Genomic DNA, 19,053 nt, shown 5'->3' on the forward strand with positions numbered 1-19,053 from the left:
AATAGCTAGTACTTAATAAATGGACACACTCAGAGGGACTAAATATAATGATTACTTAAGCCGTTCCTTGGTGCAGAATTTCTATGAGAATCTGTGACTAAGGAGTGACTTAAGTAATATAATCATTCATGCCTCTGAGTGCGGGGGTAAATGTTACAACTCACCGTTAGTATCGTAACAGGTTTAAGCAACTAATTAGCTGAAGAGCTAGTTAGTTACCTATCTTTAGAAGATAGTTATTTGAGGCAAGCTAACTGCAATACTGGATCGGGCAGCAGCTAGAGGCATTTAGGTACCTCAAGTAGCAGCCTATAGTCAGCAGCCAGCACAGAAGAAACTTACTTACCTATCAACTTGTCTTTTTAAATAAAACAACGTATTTTTAATCACACATTTATTAAAATGATAACTGGATTTATATTTTCTCTAATGTTACCATATTAAGTGCCGTAATCTTACACTTGGCTTTACTTACAACCTATTTCTTTGATCTGAGCTTGCAACTATTTATTTTCGTCTAGCGGTTATTTTCAATATTCTATATTCCACTTCCAAAATTCCGCATATAACTCTAGTGACTACATTTTATACCTACTAAAATATAATGTCAAATCAAGTTTTAAAAAAATACGCATACCTAACAATATTCCATCTTTCAACTGCAATTAATACCTTTGTAAATAATATCTTTAGTACGGTTAAATAAGGCGTATATTTGATAATATCTATCTCAATAAGTGAGCTACTGTAGTCTAAATCCTGTAGGTATTTAATGTTGGTATACCTACTTGCTGTTCTTAGTGAGAATCAGAAATAAAATAGTAGCCGCTAAAGGTTGAAATGAATTCATAATAAATAATACATTTGTCGCTGACTTTACGTTCGATGCTGAAAATAGATCGTTCAGCAAAACTTGCAAACTCGTTAAACTAAATAATAAGAAAATCACCACAAACGTTTTGACGATTTCACTAAAATTCTTTTGAGAAGTCACACTTTTCATCGTGAGAGTAACGTATAATATTCTACAGAAAAATATCATATTTGCTGCCAAGACGACGAATTTTAAACAAGCACACATATAGTAGTATTTTTCAAAATAATCGAAGAAAAGTAAAACAGGACACAACACTCCGAATGGGATCGTCAGAGTCCAGATGAGCACGGACAGTACAATAAAATTCCACTTGTGCAACGTGAACACTAACACTACTTTGTCGTACAAGTGTCTCGTATACACGAACATCCAGCATACCATCGCGAGGTCTGTCTGCATGTACAGCGCGTACGTCACATCCAGTGTGTACCGGTTCATCAACATATTGGCTATCAAGAACTCCATGATGTTGTTGATCAGCCGAGCTGCTGTCAGCTGTGTGAGGATCTTCTGGTCCATCTTCCTTACCCGCGGCAGCCGCACGAAAAGCGCTAATTGTAATATCAGGCATTGCACTGAAAGACCGATCCCAATGGACCATATAGCATTTTCTATGTCGCTCGGCGGCGGGTAGTGTTCCGTTTGTTTAATATCTACATCCTCAGTTGAGTTAGACATGGTGTTTCACGTGCAGCTCTGTCGCTGGCCACAACTTTACTAATTAAACGCACATTTCCCTCTCACGTAATTTTATCACTTTTGGTATTAATTACCTACGTTTGACCATATTTGTAATAACTGCGTAGGTACTATGTAGTCACATGAAGAATCCTGCTTGATAAACTGGAAAATTTATTAAAATAATTGTCGTTTAGCTTCAATTAACTGGGGCTGTCCCTGATGATCGTATGACGACATAAAATATCGTTGAATCAAACGAATAAGTTTCTAAAAGTAAGTCATCAACATTAATTATTAGGCATTTTCCTTGTACATATTTCGCCATTTTTATCCTCCAGTTATGAGTACCTACTTACATAAATTAATAATTTGGTTCTTATTAATCGCGCAAAGCGGTGCAACAACGGCACATTTTAAAACCTTACAGGAGAGACTTTCAACATTTTCTCGTATTAATTTCCATATTTCTAGATGAATATTAGCAAGTTTGATATCTTTATTAAACAAACTTTCTGAATTATTTACATTCTAATTAGAACGATACTAGTAAAAAACCTTAAACTGAAAAAAACCTCAAAAAATTCGTCCCCATCGCTGTCGTCTGGCAGCATTACCTCGCTGGGTCGCCATGCTGATTCTTTAGCTTATATAGCTGATAGCCAGCCTTCGTCAGCCTTGAAAGATCTTTAAATAGAATGTGGTTCATTCGGACCCTACACCCCGAGAGTTTCAACTTCAAACGGTTCGAAAATATATTAATCTTTATGTCATTGTTTTATTTGTTTAATTTGCTATACTTAAAAAAGACTATTAAAAAAAGTTCTAGACTCGGATTTTATTGCACAAAAAATAATTTAGTTTCATAAAAATCGCCAATTAATACCAATAGTACCTACCATTATATACCAATTAAATAGGGCAATAGGACCTACCATTTGGGTACCAATGAAACTTTGTTGGTCTAAATTGAAATGCAACGAAAAACCGTTCACAACAAGAAGGCAACAAGCGGTGGCATGGTTCAGGGGCAATTTAGTATTAACTCTATGAAAAGTTTTCACTTAATTCCAAACCTACTTAAATGACTCAACACCGATTTGACGATACGATAAGTAAGGTCAAATAATACTATATGTATGTGTGAATGAACATAAAACTGATAATAACATTGTAAACCACATGTTGGTAGTGTATAAAAAGTCGAGAGACTATCCGTGATAAAGCAGTTCGTTTGTCGAAGTCATGTCTAACACATCTCAAGAAACTGAAGCTATTTCTGAATCTTTCAGATGGCCAAGTAACATAGAGAATTGTATCTGGATAGTTGGGCTCGGTCTGTCAGTGCAATGCCTCATAATACAAGTGCTTCTGTTCGTGGGTCTGCCGCGGGTGAGGAAGATGGACCAGAAAATTCTCACTCAGCTGACAGCAGCTCGGCTGATCAACAACATCATGGAGTTCCTGATAGCTAATATGATAATGAACCAGTACACACTGGATGTGACGTTCGCGCTGTACCTGCAGACAGACCTGGTCATGATATGCTGGATGTTCGTATACACGAGACATTTGTATGAAAAGGTAGTGTTAGTGTTCACGTTGCACAAGTGGAATTTTATTTTATTGTCTGTGCTCATTTGGACCATTATGATTCCGTTTGGAGTGTTATGTCCCATTACACTGATGTTAGGTTATTTTCAACAATACTACAATCTGTGTGCTGGTTTAAAATTTATCGTTTTGGCAGCAAATATTGCATTTTTCTGTAGAATATTACACGTTATGGTATCACGTAGTAAAGTCTGTGAAAGGAACGTAAGTGATATCATCAAAACAATTGTGATAACTTTGTTATTTGTTTTTCTAACAAGTTTGCAAGTTCTAGTCAACGATATTTTGTCCATTTTCAATGTTCAGTCAGCGACAGATGTTTTTTTCATTATAAATTCATATCAGCCGTTGGTAGCTACTATTTTATTTGTAATGCTTTCCATGAACTCTAAAACCTGAATTATGAACGCGAACATTTTGCCCAGAGAAGCAAAGTAGCATGGTAGAACGTACGTAGAAGGTACGTGTAACATTATTTGACTTAAGGAAATGCTTTAAGCCCATTGTGATAATCTGTGTTTAAGAAATGAAAGTATTGTTATATTAGAGTTACTGAAGCGCCATCTAATTGTTGAATATTAGAATAAAAATGAATTTCTAGTAAAAAATCTATGATTATGAAGTACTTGCTTTTTCTTCTTTCTCCTCTGATTTTTGTCATCATCATCATCCAAATGCCCTTATCCCAATCTTTTGTGTTTTTGTTTTTTTCTTCTTCCATGCTCTTTCCTCTGAATTATGAACTAATTGAATTATTCTCTTAAGTCATAATAATATTATCTTTTAGTTTCCATGTGTGTCAGGAACATCATTGGTAATCGGTGAAGGAAAACATAGATGACAACAAAATAACGACTAAATAGTCAATCCGCCTTACCAAGCGGGGGTGTATGAACAGTGCTCATTCACTGTCTGAGGAAGAAGAAACCCTGATGAGGGCTTCTCCTAAGTTCAAACTATCTCCTGACCAAGTTTCATTTACCGAATGATCAAGTAGGTAATCCTGGAAGCATAGCACAGACAGACAACTTTAAGATATATGTATAAACAAGACGAAAAACTGTCACTAAAGTTAATGTAGTATTTGCTTATATTTGTATATAAAGGTTATCATTTAAAGTAAAAAGCTATTAAACACTGAAAGATAGTCGAACTATTAACCGTTTTTAGAGCACATGCAAGTTTATCACTGTTATACGTAATATTATAATCATGAGAACGTGAGAGGTCGACTCAGGGTCCCAGACTCGGGCCCACACAATGCAACCCACAGTTTAGAAAATGGTAGTAATGCACCCGTCCCTTGACTGCTATTTTTAGCTCTTGTTAATACGATTCATTATTGGATAAAAACGTTTATTTTAAACAAAAATTTGCAGAATGCCACATATGCTTTAATCGAAAAATAATTGAGTCATGATTAAATCTTAGTTGGATATCAATTGTATTTCGCTAAGTAAAATTAGCAGAATTAAGCCCCTGGTCACCGTTATCCCTTTACTTAATACCCAAAAAAAAATAATTAAATACGAGTTAACATTTATCCGGGTGCGGGATATACCTAGTTCTAGTTTAGCTAATTTACATATTATTATAAAGAGGAAAACTTTCTTATCTTTTTGCGAATTGGGAATACCCAGGGTTATCGGCCACGATAACCCCTGGACACTTGAACAAAAGGTTTAACACAAAACGTAGGTACCTACGACAAAGTATACTAAAGACAGACTTGCACTCTGAGATTGAGAACTTTGATAGAAAAAATGCAGCGGTGATTTATTTGATGAAAATATATTTTATAATTTTAGTAAAATATTACCTACTGCTATTTTAATTTCATATATTACATTAAATAATTTATAATTTATTTTTATTTCAGCGGCAAATAAATGTAAGGAGTGAAAAACAATGTGGTAAAAAAGTGAATTTTAACTCTTTTCCCTCCCATTTTTTTTTTTGGTGAGTGCTTTACCTAATTAGGTGGCTACGGTGAAAACTATATCGCCTTAATTTTTTTTTATTATTAATGAATACATTACGTAATTTTAATTAAATTATTTTCGTATATTCAGGCCGATTATAACCATTACTGCAAAATGTGAATAATAATATTATTATCCATATTTGAGTAGCAGGGAAAATTTAGAACTCTCAATTAAGTTACATTACCTACTGTTACAGTCAGTCACCAAATACCTACGTAGATACTAAGTACCTACTACATATCACAATATATAAGCTAAATAAGTCATATTAAATTGTATTATGTCCTTCCTGGAAACTTATAGCGCTTTTACACAGTTGGCTCTTGTCGCGCTTATTTTAAGTACCTACGCTCGGTTTTTCAACGTGCGACTCATTCCGCGCGGAAAAAAATCGGTCTTTTAGTTTCAAGTGTCATCGATTGTTGTCAATTGTTTTTTGTCGCTAACATACGCGTGCCACCTCTCGTGGGATCCAATCGTTGCCGCTCGGAAAACAAGCAGTAAAACCTCTAGTGTGAAAACGCTGTCATGCTTGCAATGACATACACAACTCGTCTATAAAATTACAAATGACTTCCACCTAACTACGTTTCCATAAGGAAAACCTAGTTAATTCTTTTTGGTTTCAATATTAATTATTATTTTTGCACCAATTTTTATTTCTAACAAGTGTTGAATCTTTATGACGGAATGAATTAACATTATGTCAACTTTATTTTGAGGGAGTTACAAAAAGTCAATTATTTTGTTACCTATTACTTACGTAGGTAACAATTGGTTTGATATATTAAGTAATAAGTATAAATAGTACAAAAGAGAATTACTACTTTTTAATACTTTAGTAAAAGGTAAAGTACAAGTGAATTACAAAGTCTGAAAGACAGATGTTATATTACAAGGATTACAAAACTTTCAGAAGGATCTACCAGCTTATGAAAATTAGTATTCCCGTTACGTTTGCTGTCGGGTAAGAAAATAAACGTATATTGTATTCATTAGTATGCATTATGGCAAACATTCCCCAACACTCATGTGGAATGAGAACAAAATATCTTTGAAGTAGGACATTGGATAAAAACTCTTTGGTAAGAACCGTCGAGAAAACGTTTATATATCTCTGTTATTTTTTATGTCGATGACTATAGAGGCCAGAGGCTTTATTTTCGGGGTATAGTTTTCTTCAGAAAAATGAGCACTTATAGCAATCGATGTTGTAAAAACTTTAAGGTCATGCAATGTTTTTCAATAAAATAACTAAGAATTCTTGACTGTTAAAAACAACGCAAGTCTTTTCCAGCGCATTTTTGTAAAAATTTAGGACATTCCGATGATCATGGAACATGTGATGTAATTTAGGGCCCGAAAGTATGTATTAATGTGGGCATTGCAGCCCTTATCTATCTAACCAAAACTTTAATCACAAAAATAAAACATTCATTAAGACTGACATTACTGAAATAAACTCCCAAAGTAGACGTCAAAAAGGTTTTATTCGAAAAAATGCTGGCCATCCAGGCAAATCTAAACGAGTATCCGATATTCCCTAACCCATTGACCAATCGGAAGCAATCAACCGTACAATTAGTTAATAAAATGAAGCGCTGCAGCATTGTCTGCCGGCGGCAAGGCCAGGGCCGTCCATTACTGAACGGATGTAGGAAGCGCCACATGGCTAGTTGCTCACTAGACGTCGCACGGTCTTTATCGTCTTACGTAATTAAAAAAAAACACGCGTTCCATATTCAATTTTCGCGGCTTTTTACGTATTTTTTTGACGCGAACGCGGGATGATGACGCAATAATATTTTTTATTGTTAATTTATTTAAAAATGTAATAATTAAATTGCAGTGTTAAAAAAGTAGTATAGAAAATGTAAAATAAAAATGAATATGAAGCGTAAAAATACTCAATGTGGACAGTCAAGAAAATGATTCAGTGTGATAAGACTCGTTTAAAACAGCAATTAAATCGAATAGTACATTCGTTGAGCAGTTGGAAGCGTCTGTAAATAAAAATAGACTTCACAAATGCATCAATTCGTTATAATTAAAGTGTATGTAAATAGACCAATGAACGAACGAATGAGACCGAATGGAACCAAGTACACTTGAGTACACTTTGGAGTTTACACTTGCGTGTGTGTATATTTATTTTTAACATTTTATTTATTTATCGTTTGTTTTTTTAAGAACGTTTTTGAAATAAGTGTGAAAAATAGTTGTTTGAATGTTATGACGTTACGTTTTCGCAAAATATTTATAGTTTCGTCCGCTTGTGTGGTGACACGATTCCTGAGTTATTTTTGTTCAGCATTTTTGTAACTGCTTATTAAATGAAACGGTAAGTGTTTTGTTGATATCCAATAAATAACTTTGCTTGTGTTGTGTTTGTGATATTAATACGCTTGCAGTCATGCGTAAATGTGGCTAGATTGGTAGATGCCGTTTCTAGGCTCATCGAGAATTATTGTTATTACTAATATACTTACTTAATAGAATTAATTGATACTTTCCTAAATATTATTTTTACCTTAAAGTACAAGAAGGAAGGTTTATAAAATCGTATTTTAAGTAAAAAAATGGTTTGTTGCTTTGTTATTCAGCGATAGACGTTTATAAGCGCTCATTAAACCGGTCTTGATAAAAACAAGAATTACTATATTTTAGGTAAGTAGTTGTTGAGTGCTATGCATGTATTAGGTATACAAGATTACAACAAGATTTAAGGAAACAGTCGAAGATTAAGATTTTGGGGAAACTCGCCTCTGGGTCTCGGCCCAGACTACACAGAGTAACAACAGTTGGGAAAACTCGGCCGAATGCGCGGGCCAGATTACTATGACAAATAAGTAACTTAGGATATCGACACATTGGGATATAATTCTATTATAATACATAAAATATCATTAAATAATTTTTTTTTTTTTTGTCCCTAATAAAAAAAAAATAAAATAAAATAAAAAAATAAAAATAAAAATAATCAGTTTCCATAATAAAATTAGAATAGCTGACTTAATAGTAGCCAGTACGCGATAACGTAAATGTAATGACTAGGTTTAGCATATGCCTAGGGAAACCTTCAACCCCATTAATTATTAACCCACTCAGTCGCTAAGATCAAGTTTGCCTTAACTGGAATTAGAGCCTAAACTCAAAATGGGCACTCACGAAGTTCTTGTCAATCTGTCTAACTTATCTTACCTAACTCTTTATTAGGGACATAGGATCTATCATAAAATCAGCTTAAGTGTAGAGGCTACTATGTTGGCTAGGTATATAGGTACTTAGTGGTTTTTAAACTAGGACTCATCGGCCCAAGTTAAACGTCATATGCGACCGTTTTTTTTTCAAAGTCAAAGTCAAAAACGTTTATTGAAACTATTATAGTTTTAGCACCTTTTCACGTCAAATTTACAAAAGGACAGCATATAGGTAACAGCTGTTAACTTTGAAAATTGAAACATGAAAAATCACATTACGTTAACATTTGTTATGCTGACGGTGAACTTATCGGTCGCCTCAGTTATTACGAATTTGTAAAATATGTAGTTTCTTCGAACCATTTAAGAAACTTTGAATTGAGCCACAAATAGGGAAGTTCCTTTCAGGATTTAGAGCTTTGAGAGAGGGAGAAAACACAGGAACAAAAATGACAATGATATCAATAAAATTGAATCAAAGACATTCGTAACATACAATGTCCTTACAGCCAAACCTATTAAGCAATGACAAATTAATAACAATTAAGACATAGTCATGGTCATTAGTAGAACATAACAATGTGTGAAACTATGATGGATTCGTTTATTTTGTTCCTTAGACGGAAACAATTGACGATCGTTTAATAGGATTGTCACTTTCTCATCATAATGTGATGAGTTTAGAATCATTATGAAGGTAATAACCATAACCGCATGATTCATCGACCATCATGACCAGAAACAATTAAATAATAATTAATTAGGTATATATGAATATAAATAAAAATAAATTATTAAAAAAAAATACAAAGCTGCAATAAAAATATAACCTTTTGGACAAAAAAAAATCACCAGCCAAACCGGCGTATTATTTGGCAAAACAAAAACCATAAACAACTTCGAACTTTGACCACTAATACCACAAAAAAATTATAGACACGCTTCCGTTTCTCTAACCACGACTAGAATGACCTCTAATACTCCCAGTAACCGCAAAGAATTCTCAAATAAAAAAACTTCTCGCGAACAAATACTACGCAAAAACCGAGCTTTAAAACCAAGACATAAAGTCTAATATTCTTTGATATAAGTCATAATATTTGACATCAAATTGTCTGCAATATGAATATTTGGTTACTCATAGTTTCTGCGTTTCGTGTTAATCTACCCGTGCCCGTGAACGTAAATAGATTTGACTGTTCTAGTATGATATGTAGTACGTATAAAATAGTCCCTGACCTTGTTGGTCGCTTCGTTTTCTGAAATGTGGTCTTTTATATGGCTTTTTATATACTTCAGATTTTAAGCAAATTCAAATCTGTATATTTTGGATAAAGGATAAGCTTTGCTATCATATTTGGTAATGCTGCCAACCTCTTGAGCAAACTCCTTGTCGACAGCAAAGTGGAGAAATATCTATTCTATATTTTCTAGCACTTTATACTTTATTTTTATTTAAAACCTTGTAAAAAGTATGTGTTTGTATTTAATTTAGAAGATAAGAATGGGGCACGGTGTACTCATTAATTGAGCTTTATTTATCTGAACACCATTAAAATTGCGAGGAGGAAAATAAATCAAACCAAAACTTTCAGTGATGTTTGCTTGTTTACTAAGGTTATAGCACCTATATTTATTAAAATCGTGAAAACCTTCATTGACTAATTGTTTTTGTTTTTTCCTTAATCCCATATTAAACTGTATCATAATAAGACGCTCAAGGAACATAACATTGTGGTTTTAGCTAAATTATGACGCTATTAGCTACAGAAAGAGATTAAACCGCAGGAAAATAAAGGTAAAATTGATACAAATATATTTATATACCCTTTTTATTTATATCATAAACGCCACTGTTTATATGTATAAACATGTAGGTATATTTGTACATCTATGACTGTACGTATGTTTGTACCTCTTCCAGGCAAACTTGATTTGGAAATAAAATACTATTTACATGCCTACTATTTATATATTCCAAACTTCCGAGTTATATCAAAAACCATTCAGTACTTTTGCGTGGAACATGAACAGAAGTGACAGACATGTTTTCTTCTTCCATACTCTTCTATCTGCCGTCATTTTACAAGAAGGCTTCATAAAGTAATATAACTAAATGGTACTATTATGTCTGGCGCCATGGTTACTGGTCAAAGGGGAAAATTGGGCGTTGACGTCATTTCTTACGACGGACAAATATCTTTACTTACATCACAGAGACAAAAGTAAATTGGTGTGTCTGCCTGTTTGTCTTTCTCGCCAAAATTACTGAATGGTACTTTTTATAGGAAGGTGGTTCATCCGGGATGTGTGTTCTTGTTTACTGCATACACAAACAGAGAACATAAGTAATCGATGGAGGTACCTACAGAACTAGTAATGCATTTAAGGAAAAGTACTCAACATGCAAAAAGTTTTAATTTCCTGATAGATCGCATAAATTATTTACATGAGCTAAATATAACTAAAACTAATTTCACATAAAAAAGAAATGGCGTCGAGAAATTCCTAATAGATTAATTAATTTCGTTTGTTGGGACACCTACATATATTATACTTTTCTAGAGCCACAACTTTCAATAAAGTCTACATAGATACTGATATTTATATAAGGTTCGTTTGTTTCAGCACCGAGATGCCTCTGCCGTTGTTAAGGAGATGCTGCGGTTGCCTGTCACTGCGCACCGGCTGCTTCATACTATGTATTATGTCCACTGTAAGTATACATCATTAAATAATACCTGCAAAAAAAATAATAAGCATAGAATCTGCAAAAGAAAATAATAATTTTGAAGTATACTTAAATAAGGAGATTAACAGCTTAAAATATATTTTTGAGATAGGAAATCTTCAGGATAATCAGTCCTGCTTGACTTCTACTGAATTAATAACTTAAATAATAGGGTAAACAGGAAAAGTACCTAGTCCTTGCTCCCCAAAAATTGTTGTTCCTTTTGTTAGTAGGGGAGGCAAGAGTGCTAAACCGGGAGTGACTCGAGCGTCAATGAGACCTATTAGATTGCGAAGCTTAGATGATAAGAAGAAAAAAATGTCCTGACATACACACACTTTCATCGGTGGGTGGAGCGGCTATAAACTTTCAAAAATGTAAAAAAAAACAGTTGCGTGGACATACTCGAGCGCGTCAGATATTAATAGCATGCACGTCGTACGTCATTTTGAAAACATACGTATATTAATCTGACTGTTTCCATGGTGGGGGTGGTCGTAGGTAAGGGTTAAAAATGGGAAAAAAAATATTTTTATCGAGCGCGACAGATTTTCAAAAGGGGTGTTAAGTGAACCAAAACGAAGTCTCTTATGCAATAATCTGACGATTTAGACGTGACCTAAACTCGTGGCCATTATTTGAAAATGCAAAAAAAAATCGCCATTTTGAAATACTCGAGCGCGTCAGATTAAGATATATATGGTTCATTTATGTACCTACCCTTAACGTAATCATCTTATAATCTGACGATTATCTGGAGAGACTCGCTTAATCTGACAATGGAAAGTTTTTAAAACTAATAATAATCAATACTGTAACCTAATTTTCTTTGAAAAATTAACACCAATGTCGTTGTTTTTTAATTTTGTTATAATCATTATCTAAGTCGTGGTGGCCTAGTGGGTAAAGAACCAACCTCTCAAGTATGTGGATTCGATTCCAGGTCAGGCAAGTACCAATGCAACTTTTCTAAGTTTGTATTTACTGTCAAGTTTATCTTGGACACCAATGTCTGCACAGCAAGTACTTAGTACTTACAAGACATACACGTTGTAGCACTTTGGTATTCCTTTAAAACTTGAGATATCAATAGATTATTTAGTTTTAACTTTTACACACTTTTTGATCTATATCCCAGAACGGACAAACATTTCAACAAAGCTGTCATAATAAAGGTTGTTCTAGATAAAAAGGCCTATCCAATGATATGTATAAAATTGCTATTGGCGGAGTGTACCAATCTGCTCATACATTACATACATTTCTATAATAATTACATTGCATTATAATGACATTGATAAATATACATGTGACATAAACAATACAATTGAATCTATAATAACATGGCTTGACGGAATTATCTACGCGTAAATCTTACAAAAACTAATTTTATTCAATTTAATACATATAGATAAAAAAATAAGGCTCATCATCATCTGCCTAGCCTTTTTCCCAACTATGTTGGGGTCGGCTTCCAGTCTAACCGGATGACTAGGCCACCACGACTGTATAAAAAGAAGACTATAAAGAGTAATTATAGAGGACATAAATTACAAGAAGTATACGAAATGGCATTTCTCGGTATCACGATAGACAAACAATGCAACTGGAAGGCACACGTATTTAACGAAAGTATCCAATAAAATGAATCGTCTTCGTTAAAAACAGTATATATGCATATTATGTATGACTTCCTGAGATTAGCGAGATCAAACAAAAAAACTCTTTAGCTTTATAATATTAGTGTAGATTATTTAAGACCCAAAATGTACCAACACTTATTGCAAATGAATTGAATTGAAAAAAGAGAGAGAGGAATAGAAACCTGAGAGGAGAATACCGGCATCACGTAGCTGCACGCTTTAAACTTTATCGATTAATTTTCCTTACTTCGGCTTACGGGAATCGTCAGATTATATATTTTTCGTGAACGTTGAATTATTCCCTTCAAAATAAAAAAAAATTAGCCGCGCTCGAGAAAGTCAAGATGACGTTTTTTTTTTACAAGTTTGCTTCCTTCCTACTTCTTATCGTCAATCGCAAATTGTCAGATTAGTGGAATATACACTTTTTAGCATATAACTAACTTACCCTATCTTAATCTGACGCGCTGGAGAATGTCAGATGATAAATTATTTTTACTAATCTGATCCTTTATTCTAGACACGCGGCTACATATACAGGGCTTATACTTGGTGGAGGTGTTAAATGGGGTAATAGGTACCTCCCTATATACTAATCTGCCGCGCTTGAGTAAATCCCAAAATCCCTTCTAGACCTCCCCTACTATGTCTCTCGCTCGCTCCCGTAGTAGCTCCAGCCCAAAAGGAGACAAACAGATCATCCTAACAGCCTTAACGATAAATTGATTGTATGTCTCACAATAAGTATATTCATACATTATAATGGGCCAGTTAATTCCGTGCTATAGAAACTTCTTATAAGTAATACGATCTACCTTCCTGCTACACTACTGTATCATATTGCGAAGGTCATAGCACTATGTTATCAGTACAGATAAATCAATATTAACATCATCATCATCATTAAGTAGGTGATTTATATGCGTTAGTGAATTTTCTTGCGTTTAGGCTGTAGTCAAATGAAGCGCTGATAGTAGGATATTATTGGGCATTCTAATCCACCTTCCGTTCCTACGGCTCACTCCGTTCGCCTCCGTCGCTCTCGGTGGATTAGAATGCCCAATAATATAAATGGATTACCTTGTTCGATCAGCAAACGGATTGGGCGCCATTCCACTATTTCAGTTCACACACACTTTACTTACACGTTAACAAACAAGGTATTTCGCTGTATGAACCGCTAGCCTAAAATTCAGGACAGATTGTCTCATGTCTCTCCACAAAGTAAGAGATTGTGCATCGCTACAGGTTACACATACTCCGTTTTCTGTGACCAGATTGGCTCGAGGACATCTGAACTTTAGGATACCGTATATATTAAACTAAAATTTGGGACAGATTGTCTCATGTCTCTCCACAAAAATAAGAAATAGCGTATACTCATAGGCACACACACATTCTATTTTCTGTGACCAGATTGGCTCAAGAACATCCAAATTTTAATTTAATTCATTCATACAGACGACACACACTTTACTTACACGTTAACAAATAAGGTATTTCGCTGTATGAATCGCTAGCCTAAAATTCAGGACAGATTGTCTCATGTCTCTCCACAAAGTTAGAGATTGTGCATCACTACAGGTTACACATACTCCGTTTTCTGTGACCAGATTGGCTCGAGGACATCTGAACTTTAGGATACCGTATATTTAATCGCGTTTCGATTTTCGTTAATAATAGTAATCGTATTAATGAATGGACGTCAGTGTGATACAAACATACGTCAGAAACACATAAATGACGTAAATAACGTAAGCGAATTAGCAGTTTGTGCTTGTTTGCAAGGTAATTAATTAAATAACAAAGGTAAAGGAAAAAATATTATGAAAGTGTGTGTCAATGTCAGTACCTATACACCACTATTTTTTAATTAGTACACAAAAAAATGGGGCTCTATCTGTACCCGTTACTGATCATATTTGTGTAATCAAAACTAAAAAAATCGAAATCCCAAAATTGTCCAGGAAAATTTGTCTTATTTGGTAAATTCATAATTGAATCAAGGGGGCAAGTTCGAGCGAGAGCACGCGAATGCGAGAGCGACAGAATATGATTAATGAATACTACTATGAATTACTTGGAATTACCTGTACAATGTTTCCATGAATTGAGTGACATTTTTGGATATAACTTATCGCTAATAACTTTGCTGATTATGAATATTAGTTTTTGAAACTTTGCATAGATAATGCTAAGAACGTTTAAATAAGCCCTTTAAGTATTTGCACTACTTAATTAAAAAATAGTGGTGTATAATCTGTCTGACTTTTTGGCCTAGGCTTGCAGCCTAGACGGGATGCAGGAGTCCCCGTTTATTAGGTTTAAACTTAGGTCAGGTCAAAAAGATTTAAGTTTGCTAGTACTTATATGTATGTGTAATGTCTTTGTCAGGCTTACAAAAAGAATACTGACATTCATTTCCAATAGGATTGATTTAAGTCCTAGCTCAATTAGATGTAAAATATACCTCTTTCTAGATCATTGCTAAGAAGTATTCATTTTTGTACGTAGGTACGACTTAGATACCAGCAATTATTAACAACTAGTCCTAATCGGGCGCCAACTCACGCCTTCATTATGAAGAGAGCCTAACAGGGCGCTCCCAAATATAATATTTTGTTTTCGCCCTCCTTTGAATCTGTGGCATGACGTCATTCGATGAGTCACAGTTATTCCTACAGTTCTGAAATACATGTAGTATGTTATTTAGGTACATTAATTAACATTCGTGACCTCTAAAACCTCTTGATTAGTCTTTAAATGATAATTCTATTGTTGGATTATCCATTTTACATTTTCTATCAGTAATGCAATATAAATTAATTGCAGTATCATACATCTACATATACTATTAAGTAAGTATAATAAAAAGGACATTCGTTTTGTTTGTTTGTTACTCTAATAAAGGCTCCGAAATTAGTGAACTGATTTGAAAAATTCTGCCACTGTTAGGAAGCTACAATTTTCCCGAGTAACATAGGCTATATTTAATCCCCGTATGGGTAATTATAAGTTCTCACGGGATACAAGTGAAACCGTGGGAAAACTGCTAGATTATTAATATTCGTGACCTCTTATCTACTATTTACAATGATAATTGTATTGTTGGTTTATCCCTATGACTTTTTTATCAGTAATGCACTGGAAATGCATAATTGTTTGCAGTTACACACGCATCATAAAAGTAGGCATGAACGTGATGTGCATAAAGTGGCAGCCTCTCATTGTTGAACCGAGTATTCAATGAATCATAAGCAGAGTGCAAAACAACTTAGTATCTTACTTATATGTGAGTAACGTGGGTATTTACAGTACACACAATACAATGCTATTTTTATCGAGAGTTCAAAACATGATTTTAGGTTGCTTACCCTTGCTTACCAAGAGTAGGTACTGATTAGGTAACTAGTTGTCATACTTCCTGGCGTCTGAATACCCGTAACGAATGCCTAAGTTGTACTCGAAACTGGGAACCCCAATTCAACGTGTCTTCCGAAACACTGAGGTACTTGTAATAACAGATAGATGTTCACCTATCCACGGACTGACCGCCCCAAGCCTTGCTTAATCTTTGTTCGATCGACCTTTCCGGCTAAATAAAATGTTATGCTGAAATACTAGAGCTTGCGTAGGTACAGTCATTAACAGGCTCATTCAGCGAATTCACAGTATGAGACTGAGTGATCGTAACATTTGTTCTCCTCTAGGAATTCATCAACGACTCGTAAAATTGGGTTGCTTCAGTTAACTTAAGTAAGTTGATTGGTGCAATACACTTTAACTGTTTTAATTCTTAGTTCTAGTAGGTAGGCATGTTGGTGCAATTTCATTCTAACGGCAATATTCTATCAAAATTTTTGGCGCTCATTTGTTCGCGAACAAAAAATGTGTTGGTACATGTTAGCGTTTGGTGCGATTCCACTTCTTTGATTTGGTGTTTACATGCATTTTTTTACTGTTTGCTGAAGTGAGTAGAAAAGAAGAAAGATTTGCGTGCATCACATAGCGCTACTATTGTTAAGGAAATATTATAAGTATTTCCTCAAAGAATAGGAAATTAGAATAATCCCACAGTCGGAAAATACAAATAAGTAAATATAACAGGAAAAACAATTATTTTAAAAATGAATTACAACTTATCATCGTGATACTAAAAATAAATCAACCGCAAAAACTCTTATCAACTTTCAACTTTGACATGATAAGCAAAATGCTATGTGGTAATCCCGTCTCGTTATAGAACTATTTCGTCTTTAGAAAAGAAGAATAAAGCATATCAGACCTAATGGGTAACAAAATGCTTGATGCATTACGTTTGGGGATGGGTGGCCATACATTATCGCAAGTTTATCCTTATTGGGATTGTTACTTGTACTGCATTTAGTTAACAGTCGTAACGGATAGTCAGAATGCAAAACTCAGACAACCTGTCTTACCATGGGGTATACTATCCGGGTTACTAGCTTGAGGATATCAGGTAGGCTGATTGGCATCGCTCCATGTCACACTTTGGTAAATACCAGGATCTACTTAGACTGGAAGCCCACAGCATCAACACACAAAAAAAAACAAAGTAAAGTAACAAGGCTACACTAAATATGATGATATTTTCCTTCCCAGATGGCCTGTGCCGCGAACATAGCAGCCGGGGCCTGGAACCTGCCTCGTCACAGAGAGAGAGAACCAGAGGATAATCTTATATCTATGAGCATGGTGATGTTCTCCACACTGTCGGCCATCAGCAATCTTATTGCGCTGTTTGGGATTATACTGGTGAGGTCTACTTTGCTTGATATCTTCTTAGGTTTATTTTTATGTAACACTTTATGGCCTGTATGAAAGTGTGAATTTGATGATGATGAGGTCGCTCGTTACCCGACTTTATATTATTATAATATATGTATAATAATATTCTTTGTTACTACATATTGTTTTAATAACCACGTCATAAATTACGACAGTTGAGGTACCTATACTTAGGTTTTCTTAAGATGTTTTCTTTCGCCTTTGCTTTGTTATTGGTTTTTGCTTTGTTATTTGTTGTCCTAGATATACCCTTAACTTAAAAAACTTACCTGATCTAGAATCGAACGCATCCTCATACCGGCCATTCAGAGAATGCGTTCCTGACACGTCGCGATTGAACTGACGACGTAACTTTGCAATGGCGTTGCAGTTACGATAAAAATATTTTTGCTGGTTGTTTACCGTTTTAACAATTGAGGAGCATTAAAACAACATTATTATATCAATAATCAATGAATGTTATTACGTCGTCAGTTCAATCGCGACGTGTCAGGAACGCATTCTCTGAATGGCCGAACTATAAGAAGCTGGTGCCCTCAACTCCTTAACGTATGTCACTTGTAGAAAAATTGTGTCTCGCGTATATCGGGGCTCCGACATACCCACAACGGTTTAATCAACGAGACATGATACACGATTCCTAAAAATTGCCGTTTTTACTTCCAGAAACGTCCCTCAAAGCTGCAGTTATCGCTGGTGTTCAACTCAGTGTTCATATTCTGCATATTCCTGGTCGCCATAGTGACGTGTCTGTTTCGACTGGACGACTTCCTCCGAGTGCCCGGGAACATCGTGCTTATCGTGTTCCTATTGATTGCAGGAGCTGGTCAGTATTCAAAATGTCTTTTCTATAATAAACCATGTGATTTTGTTTTGGAAATAAAAAGGTTATCAAATTATAATTTCATTGAGTGGAGGCTACTTCTCCCCGTTCCATAAGGCTTCCATCTCGTATGTAGCCTTCTTCTTAACAACGCAGATGATACAACAGGGAAATTTTAATCTACTTATCTTATAAAACTGGACAACTACAAGTGCGATTTGAAAACGCTGGATTAAGCTAGTGTAATATGAAATATATAAACTTCTGAGTGGAGAACCTCCCTTTTTGGGAAGTCTGTTAAATATTGCCTCGGCCCAATTCGTTCCACAATGATAAAACTCTCATTAATTATTTTGTTATTGTTTCCAGTGTATTCCCTGTACTACCTGACGATGATCAACAGTCTGTACAGGATAATGAAGATGGCGTACGGAGAGAGCGCTATCCCTGTGTGAACGAGTATTATACATATAAACTTGCCAGTATTTTGTTGTTATTTATTGAAGTTAATATCATGTATTTAGAATCTCGAAGTCTTCGAGGAATGGTATGTTAAATACTTACAGATTTCATAATTGCTTGTAGGTAACTGTTGTTCCTGAAAAGTAGATTTTCTTTTGAGATACTACGTATTGAAAGATGCTGTGTTTAAATGGATTGGTAGTGTACAGTGGCGGATTAACGTATAAGCAC

General features: G+C 34.7%; 1 protein-coding gene across 2 annotated transcripts; it reads left to right on the plus strand.

Moving 5' to 3' along the window:
* The first annotated feature begins 6,798 nt into the window (after positions 1-6,798).
* On the plus strand, positions 6,799-18,845 carry LOC124636524. Of its 2 annotated transcripts, none has more exons than XM_047172644.1 (5): positions 6,799-7,495; positions 10,983-11,070; positions 17,352-17,504; positions 18,204-18,363; positions 18,730-18,845. In XM_047172644.1, the coding sequence occupies exons 1-5, from the start codon at positions 7,488-7,490 to the stop codon at positions 18,813-18,815; spliced, it is 495 nt and encodes a 164-aa protein (XP_047028600.1). In that variant the 5' UTR covers positions 6,799-7,487; the 3' UTR covers positions 18,816-18,845. The 2 variants fall into 2 exon arrangements, with proteins under 2 accessions (XP_047028600.1, XP_047028601.1); XM_047172645.1 differs by having other exon boundaries at positions 6,839-7,292.
* Positions 18,846-19,053: the final 208 nt, after the last annotated feature.

The sequence above is a fragment of the Helicoverpa zea genome, chromosome 14 (genome assembly GCF_022581195.2).
Source record: "Helicoverpa zea isolate HzStark_Cry1AcR chromosome 14, ilHelZeax1.1, whole genome shotgun sequence".
NCBI classification, from domain to species: domain Eukaryota; kingdom Metazoa; phylum Arthropoda; class Insecta; order Lepidoptera; family Noctuidae; genus Helicoverpa; species Helicoverpa zea.